General features: G+C 43.5%; 1 protein-coding gene across 1 annotated transcript; it reads right to left on the reverse strand.

The window, feature by feature from the left end:
* Nucleotides 1-2878: 2878 nt before the first annotated feature.
* Nucleotides 2879-9099, reverse strand: tap2a (transporter associated with antigen processing, subunit type a). The gene is made up of 11 exons (XM_034545282.1): nucleotides 8282-9099; nucleotides 7847-7961; nucleotides 7632-7762; nucleotides 7157-7362; nucleotides 6638-6835; nucleotides 6413-6541; nucleotides 6114-6302; nucleotides 5738-5911; nucleotides 5158-5317; nucleotides 4338-4474; nucleotides 2879-3462 (listed from the first exon to the last, which is right to left on the reverse strand). The coding sequence occupies exons 1-11, from the start codon at nucleotides 8793-8795 to the stop codon at nucleotides 3235-3237; spliced, it is 2181 nt and encodes a 726-aa protein (XP_034401173.1). The 5' UTR covers nucleotides 8796-9099; the 3' UTR covers nucleotides 2879-3234.
* Nucleotides 9100-9624: the final 525 nt, after the last annotated feature.

Consider the following 9624-nt stretch of genomic DNA (forward strand, 5'->3'; position numbering starts at 1 on the left):
TAACATCAGGAAGTTGCAGGTCATCCATGTTTGTATGTCTTTAAGACATTCTTGAATTTTAGCCAGCTTGTTGGTCTTCTCTGGTTTGATCGATAGATATAATTGAGTATCATCTGCATAACAATGAAAGTTTATGGAGTGTTTCCTGATAATACACCAGGGAGCAGGAACATGTCACGATGCAGGACCAGCACTGGACTATGGATCAGCTGGCGGAGTGCATCGTTAAATGGTGATCTGACTGTCTGCTTTATGATTGACTTATAGGGGGCAGCAGATGACAATATTTGATCATTTGACTGTGTAACACTTGAAGCAAACCACACCTGTTTGATGCAGCAGACCAGAGAGGTGAGCAATAGTCCAGGTGGCAGAACATAAAAAACGTTGGGATACTTTTGTACACTGTGGATTTGGTCCTGCAGCACTTACATGGAAAGTACATTAAGAAGGATGGCCAATATGAACAGAAGGAATAATAAAGGAAAGCAAACACTGTTTCAATGTCAATATGGGAACCTGAAAACAATGAACATGTTTTTAAAATGTTCTTGCTCATGTTGGCACAATTTGGTCAAATTGAGGGTTCTCGTTAGAGCCATGGTTTCTCTTGATATAACAAAAAACAATAACAAATATAACTTTATAATATATATAACAAAAAACAAACACACCGTGACGCCACATGGTCCTCAGTTCTTCAGAGATTGTGGAGGGAAAACAAATACTGTAAAAGGTGTACCCATAAGTAAAATAGTTAAAATACAAAATAAATAATTTAAATTATAAATTATAATCGTATCATTTTACTTTGTTTTGACCGCCTGAGATGCTGTTGTGTGTGCCTGCTGCTGAAGTGCCCATGAGCATGATCTGTCCTTTGAATTCTTTGTTGTGGAGTCTGGTCCAATGCAGTTTCCCCTCACCTGCCGGTGGTTTCTTGTCTGCCACCAGGTGCTCGAGGTCTACTCTGCTGTATGCCGCCATTGAATGCACACCAACACTAAGAGGCTGCTTTGATTGTGTTGCACATGTATGTAAGGAATGCCTGTTTGCAGTGGTGGGAAGTATACGTACCATTACTCAAGTACTGGATTTGATGTACTTGCACTTTACTTGAATATTTTCTGATTTATGACAGAAACGTGCATGCAGTCCAGTTTCAGACATATGGCTGGCAGTGTGGCAAATATTTTGTATCATACCAAATATGTATATGTGACAAATGCTGAAAACAATCAGCAGAAGCTGCATACCTCGAAGGTAGAGGAGTGCCAACGACACCAGGACATTCTTGCTCAAAAGAGCTTGGCTGTGGTTAGGCTGAGTCAGACATGTTACAGAAAGCGGAAGCAAGGAGAGAAGGGACTTTCCAGCTCGGCGGCGTTGTCATGCTGCAGAACTGGTCAGGCAAAAGCTGCTCGGCAGGAATACAGTATACAGGATGAGGATGCACGGGACTGTTTTCTAGGACGCCACAGATAAATGCAGCCACCGACACTATCATCATGCTTTTTAGGAACAATTAAATTAAATTCAATTCAGTTTATTTTGTATAGCCCAATATCACAAATTACAAATTAGCCTCAGAGCGCTTTACAATCTGTACACATACGACATCCCTGACCTTTGACCTCACATCGGATCAGGAAAAACTCCCCAAAAATAACCTTTCACAGGGAAAAAAGGGAAGAAACCTTCAGGAGAGCAACAGAGGAGGATCCCTCTCCCCGAAAGGACAGAAGCAATATATGTCTTGTGTACAGAATGAAACGCAATACAAAGTTACATAAAAACATTACATGAATATGACAATGTATGAATGGACCTCCAATCCATGAAACAGAAGGAGGTAGAGAGGAGGGGGGGCGGGGCGCATCAGCAGGGCCAACGCGGGAGGCCGGCTCACCAGGCATCAGACACCTCCAGGTCCAATGGACCCGATGAGATATGAAGTCACAACGACTCCGGGGAGGAAGCAGAGTAATAAGGTGCAATGGAGAGATGTAAATTCATCCATAAGGAGAGAGAGAAGAGGAGATAGGTGCTCAGTGTATCCTAAAACATCCCCCAGCAGCCTATAAGCTTATACCAGCATATCAAGGGGCTGGACCAGGGCAAACCTGATTCAGCCCTAACTATAAGCACTATCAAACAGGAAAGTCTTAAGTCTATTCTTGAATGAGGTGACTGTGTCTGCCTCCTGGACTGAAAGTGGAAGCTGGTTAACGAGTTTGAATCAACAGCAGAGCCAGATTGTGATCATTCAGTTAATGTTGAAACATGAAGATAAGTTCATCTAAAGTTAAGTCGGCAAGACGTTGCAAACAAAGTATGGGAATAAACAATTGTTGAATGTGACATATTTAAAGCGTAAGTGTAAACTGTAGTTTAGGTCTACCTGCCATACATACCCTCATGAATATACAAATGCCTCGTACTGTGGGTACTTGTGCTGTCAGGGAGACAAGAAAGAACTTTAAAAAGAAAGTGAAACAAATGGCGACTTTGTCTGCACACGTGACTTCAGTCACCATTTTGTGGAGGCACAGACAATCGACAAGATGGCGATTCATGTTGCCTGAGCTGAGCCTGGTCTTCGTCAATAGGGGTTGGTGTTTTGGTATAATGGCGCATATCACCTCGTTGCACCTTTGTTTTTTTATGACAAGTCAACAGGCAACTTTCCAAAAAAGACTCACTGCCAGAATGAAAAAAACAGGGCCGGTCGTCGGGACTTTCCAGGTCATCTCAAACAATAAAGATAACCGCCATCCCCCAGGCGAACCAGAAATACAATGGACAAAGAAACCTGTAATATGTGATTGGCAAAGCTCAGACTACTAACCAGTAAAACACATTCCAATCACCACACTCATTAATACAGGAATCATTTAATTTAAGCATGTTCGTGGATGGTCCGTTGCTTTGCAATGAATGAAAAGTCTTACAGAAGTCAAGACGACTAGAAACAAAAGCCTGAACGAGGCAATCTATACAATTGAAGTCCACATCTGAAATGACTCCGGGGTTTATGACTTGTGTCTGCAGGCCAGATGTCCCAGTTTATCTTATTTTTGGGGCTAACTAGGAGGATCTCAGTCTTATCTTCATTTAGCGTTGTGAAGCTCTCTCTCGTGGATACGTTGAACTTTTCTGAAAAACCTATGTCTGGCTTTAATTGTAATACTTATAAAACAATATTTACAAAACATTTGATCAGGTATGTTTTGTCTATATGTTCAGTATATGTGTGTGGCCATTGTCTTCAGTTGTTCTATGTGCGTCGTTCCACAGCTTGTAGTAGCTCCCCTGCATGTCCATCAGTTCCTGGTGAGTCCCTTGTTCCTGGACTCTGCTGTCCTCCATCAAGACAATCTGATCTGCCATCACAATGTTCTCCAGCTTGTGAGCGATCACCAGCCGGGTCTGGTTGGGACACCTCGCCAGGGTCTGCAGAATCTGTGAAGTCAATGGCAGACATGTTCCTCTTTCAGTACTTTCTCTGTTCTCTGTGAGAGCGGAGCGAAAGGATGTCCGTAGAAACATTGAGATGTATTATATTATTATTATTATTATTATTATTATAGATATCACCATGAAACTTCCCCATTTGAGTACTTGAATTTCATTAATTTCCAAAACAGAAATGTGAACATTGGATAAAGCCAGGTTCAAAATTCAAAGGTTGAGAAAAAACCTCCTTTAAAGATCTTTATTGTAAAATGACAGACATTTTGAAGAAACAATAACTAATAGATATCCCCATGAAACTTACCATTTGATTACTTACATTAGGTAAATTACATGTATTTTTTGTATCAGAAATGTTATGTTTAAATATGCTAACATTACTGTAGTACTCATTTGGGGGAGTTTAAAGGAGAATACATGCAAAACTGAACTGTGCAAAACATTTACTGAGAATGAATATGACTATTTGTCAGTAAGCACTGAGCATGCATGCAGGACCAGTGATTTATCAGATGGATTAGATCAAATTCCTTACTGGTTATTAATATTACAGTTTCTTCTGATTAAGTTTTCTTTTGAGTGACAGGACCTCATTTGCCTGACACATTTTGCTCTTTCACTGCCCCATATTGCAATATCAATGTTGTCATGTACAAAAATTAATAATAATTCTTTCTTGTAGACCTTTGAGCTCTGAAGATTTAATTTCTCATCATTGCTCAATGCTCATGAATTAATTGAGCAATGATGTGTGCAGTACATCCTCTATACTGTATATCTATTAAATACCGACTGTATATTTACTGATTGTATAGAAATACAAACCCAGAGACTTCTGGCCCTGGAGAGAAGTTGTGAAATACCTTTTTCTCACTGTCCATGTCCAGAGAGCTGGTTATTTCATCCAGAATGAGGACCTGTGGCTGCCTGACCAGAGCTCGAGCGAGGGCGATCTGCTGCTTCCCACTCTTGGTTAGATGGCCGCCACCCTCACCTACCTCTGAGAAATGGACAACAATATAAAATCAGAACGGATTGAGGATCAAGGTGTAGTCCGAGCTTCTGGCTAGCTTGTGGCCACTGCTCTGTACTGCGCTGGTACGGCGGTCACGGCTGATAACGCATCCCTACCGGCAGCGTCGTCGCGGAGACGACCTTAGGTACCCCCCCCCCTCCCTTAGTTAACACTGCTAGCCCTGTCGGCGCTGTTGCCATTGTTCGCGCTGTTCGCTTGTAGCCGCCAGCTCAAGCTCAGTCACTCCTCGACGTAGTTTCTTTATAAAGGATGTAATACTTGACTTGTTTCTTTATAGGGCTTGTTCAAGGGCAACAGAGTAGTCCATGAATTTTGCCGGTTACTCCTACAGTCTATAAGCATACCTGTGGGTTACACTCGTTGTCTTTTGGATTCTTCACATTTTATTTTGTTTGTACGCGTTCTGGCGTTTTGTAGAATGATGCATCAGCGCATTAGAGTATAAACGCTCGGAGCTCGCTCACACGGTGCAACCCGCCGGTGCAACCGTCGCCATATTAAATGTGGATGTAATAGATATGCTGTGAATTTTGAATTTAGCAGCTTTAAGATTAATAAATAAAAAGTCAATCAATCTAATAATGATAATAATAATATATTTGATTCATATAGCGCTTTTCAAAATACTCAAAGACACTATTGGTTACCTGCATTGTAGCCCTTCTCCAGCTTCATGATGAAGTCATGGGCGTTGGCTTTGCGTGCTGCTTCCTGGATCTCATCCAATGAGCATTCAGCAAGCCCGTAGGCAATGTTGTCTCTGATGGAGCCAGAGAAGAGCACAGGCTCCTGGCTCACCACAGCAATCTGTCAAGCACATTCTCATCAGCCTACGGTTTCCTGATGCCCACTAGCTCAAGGATTAGCTCCCAGAGGAGGACCATGAACCTGCCGCATTGAGCTGGTGTGTACAACTACGTCATCTTTTTTGTTTTACTGATGTCTCTTGTTGTTGCAGAGTCCACGTTGCTGCTGTAATACTGCAAATGTCCCTGCTGTGGGACTAATAGAGGATAGTCTTATCTTATCTTGTCTAAATAGGCTAGTAATAGCAACAGTAATCTCGTTTCCTTTCACAATAGATTTCTCTTCCGTAGGATTGTCAAATGTTGGATTTGAAACTATGAAAACTATTTAAACACAGATAAGAGAACGAAATGATCTAAGACAGGGGGTCACAACAAAAGAGTGGTGTGCATCAGCCGAGAAAGCGTAATGATGAATTACCTTCTTGTGGAGGAAACGGTGGTCATAGGATTTCAGTGGTTCATTGTCCAGGAGGATTTCTCCCTCCTGCTGTTCATATAAGCGCTCCAGCAGACTCACGCACGTGCTTTTTCCGTTTCCAGATTGACCCACTAGTGCCGTCATCTGACCTGACTTCAGCTCCAAAGAAAAGTCCTGAAGCGAAGAGATAACAATGAAAATATAATTGAGTTTTGTGTCACATATGTTTAGAAGGAGCTGTAAATACTTGGGAGGGAATGCCTCACTTTCTATACTTTCCTGTTTTTTCCACTATTCATTTCAACATTTTCCCCCCCATTAACTGTACATTTCCGGCTAAAGAAGCCCCCTTGTCTATCTGCCTGTCAGACCTCACCTGCAGCACTGCTTTGTTGGGATGTTTAGGATAGGCGAAGTTGACCTTGTGGAAGAGCACATTCCCTGTCAGCTGATCAGGTTTGAGTGTCCCCTCCATGCAGACCTCAGGTTTTCGGTCCAGGTACTCAAACACTTTCGCAGCAGCCCCCACCGAGTTCAGCATGTCGCCAAAGATGTAGGTGAGTGTCTAAAAAAATTTCATAAAACTCCATGAGGACATTTTTTTTAAAAGCAACTACAAAAAGTGCTTTTTTCTATCATCTTTCAATAAAATTTATTAAAACCGAGCAGTTATACCCTGATGTTCTCTCCGAGATCTGACTGGTAGAGGATGAAGGAAACCAGGTTGCCAGTGGTCATCTGTCCACTCTGGATGAACAGCCTGCCGTAGTACAACATGATGCCCTGCATGGCCAACCCTGTCAACTATAGGCAGACACATACACACACACTACCGTTAAATGAGGTGGTATATGCTCAGGACTACCTGTTGTCCAAAAAAAAAAATTACAAACGTCTCACCCTCCGTGCGAGAAGGTAAACCGCCCTGAGAGTGCTCTGTTGGGTCTTGAGGTTGTGTGTGTCCATCAAGCAGTCGTCATAGCGACGGGCCTCATGTTTTTCTGTGTTGAAGCTCCGTACCGCATGAATACTGGACACTACCTCGTTCACGACTTCAGCCGCCTGAGCCGTTGAGTCCTGCACGGCCAGGGACAGCCGCTAAGAGAGGGATTTAAAAAAAGGCAATGAAAGTCATTTGAGTACTTAAGGCGTAGGTCATGTATTTATTTATTTATTTGCTGAAATTCACAACAAACCAAAAAAAAGGACAGTAAGTTACTTTTGAAACTCTTACGTGTCTTTAAAAAGGTGGGTGCTAAAGTGTCCAAATAGAGACTATTAAATGTCACTACGCCAGTTGGCCTACAAAAACACAGTTAACATGCCTAACAATAGCTTTATGGTGATGGAAATCATGCTTGAACATGATTTTGTGGATCTCAATCTCAATTCAACATTTCTTGTGGACCTGCCTTTTACCTGGTAGCGTGTGTCATAGACGTTCTGTATCAGGCCAGCGACGGGCGTCTCCATCAACATTAAGAATGTGAGCTTCCATGAAAGACTCATCATCAGGGCGATCATACCCAGTGTCTTGATGAACGTCCTCAGCAGCACATTGACATTCAGACAGACCGCTCTTCCCATCAAGGTGGTGTCTTTCGACAACCTGGATGTGATCTCACCTACACCGAAAACACAGAGAAATTACGTTCTGTCCTGTTCTGTTACGTTCTGTCATGTTCTGTTACGTTCTGTCATGTTCTTGTCTGTTCTGCTCAATTCTGCCCTGTTTCTGTCACTCATCTTGTTCAGCATTGTCCAATACTTAGTTACTCTGTTCTCAAATGCCTCTTGTCCTGTCTTTATATGTGTACTTTTCATGATTGGTTCCATCCGTCATGTGCAATGATAAATTATTCATACAGTATGCCAGCGGCATGTCATATATTACCTGTCTTTGTGGTCTCAAAGAATCCAATTTCCTGTTTGGTCAAAGCCCCAAACAGCTTGACTTTCATTCTGCATGTGAAGGAACTGATGGCACAAAGTAAGATACCCCCTCTGCAGCCTGCACTCACAGAACTGACAAATGTATAAAAAGAGAAAGTCCGTCAGATATTACCATGTGAGGAAGATGAATGAGAAGGGGAAAGAATTGTCCCGTACCTTCCCAGAGAGTACAGGCCCATGAGGAGGAGCGCAGATACAAATTCATTCGGCTGATACCGAGTGCCAAGGATGTCGATGACTCTCCCAGTGTAGAACGGGATGAACATCTCACCTGGGGGGGGGGGGAGATGCACATAGTGAGACACATACAGAGAGATGAAGATGCATCAGCCAGGCCAATCATCATCATATCACCATCATCATGAACGTGGTCCAGCGTATCCACAGCAGAGTACCAACCAAATGTCCAAATAATGACAATTTAAGTATTTTAATAAACTGTGTTCACCGTGTTCATAGTTCGTAATTGTCCATTTCTTACGGACTGAAATCATCATCATCATAATCATAATCTAGTACCTGCACTGGAACTCTGAGTTCTTCATTTCGTTTTGTGAACGTTATCCTTATCATGATCCTCATCATACTTACAGAAAACAGCCAGCGTCAGCATCACAAGGCCCCCAAGCAGCAGCAGGTATTCGGGTCTGTACAAGCGCAGGACTCTCACGAACAGCACCCTGGCCTTCTGCTTCTTCTCTTTACCCGCGGCCGCATCGTCGGCATCCGGAACAGTGATCTCCCAGAACAGCGCCGCGGCCAGCGACGCTCCGGCGCACATGAGCCAGCTGCGCACATCCACCGACGAGCCACGCTCGGTGTCCTCGTGGTAGAGCGCATCGGTCCCGGTCTCAAACACCGCGGGCAGCAGACTGTGCGCCGCTATAACGCGAGTCAGCAACGGGTCGAGGTCTCCGAGGATGAGCAGAGTGACGGCAGTCAGCGCAGAACCCCGCAGAGCCGCGTGGGCCCAGAGGCGCGTCAAGTGTCCAAACTCGCTGCGGGTCGCCACGAGACCCGCTGCGTAAAACAAGGAGAGGTCGACGCAAACGGCCAAGAGCAGAGCTGCGACTTTGCGGCTCACTGTTGCTGCATTGCCCGTCATGTTGCAGCTCCAGTCGTCTGCGTGAGAAGCCCTGTCTTGTGCTGATGTTTTCTTTCACTTTCATTTTCCTTGCATGGCTCGGGTTTCCCCGAAGTCCCGACCGCGGCGCTCAGAACGATATGAACTATTTGTGATTGTTGCTATCTGCGGTTGTAACCTCCAGTGTCAGTGACTGACTGTTCCCCATGATGACATAACAACTGCATATCACGGGATTCATCGTGAAGAAAAGAGTAAAAAAGCCATTCCTTTTCATACAGAGGCCTTTACTTTAATTAAAAATGTCACTGAATAGACATATGCACAATGATAATGTATATGTCAGGATCTGTAGTTTTGTGTCGTGTTTCCTGTTTTATTTTGAAGTCCCCGTCCCTCGTGTCCTCTGTTTCCCTTCCTGTCCCTGTGATTGTCTGCCCTGTCCCTGATTGTTTCCTCCTGTGTCCAATCACCTGCACCAGCCCTGTGTATTTAAGCCCTGTTCGTGTCATCCCCCTTGGTCGGTTCGTCTTGTTTTGATCGCTGGAGAGCATGTGTGTGAGTCTCGTATGTTTTCTCCTCTTAGAATCCTGTCAGTGAGCAATAAAGTTACCTCTTTCCCGTGTTTACGGCGTTTGTGTCTAGTTTCCTGCAGCTGCACATAACAGTATATTCATTTAAGCAGACTTTAAATTATTGTGGCAGGTGATCAGCCATCGACAAGCACAGCAGGTTGTCCAAGGAAGGTCAATTACTTTTATTCACATGTATTTACTCTGCCACTAAGCCTCATAAAAAAACAATCAGACAAATAAATGTAGTTTTTACGACACTGCTTATTTATTTAATA

Source organism: Cyclopterus lumpus, chromosome 11, assembly GCF_009769545.1.
Source record: "Cyclopterus lumpus isolate fCycLum1 chromosome 11, fCycLum1.pri, whole genome shotgun sequence".
NCBI classification, from domain to species: Eukaryota; Metazoa; Chordata; class Actinopteri; order Perciformes; family Cyclopteridae; genus Cyclopterus; species Cyclopterus lumpus.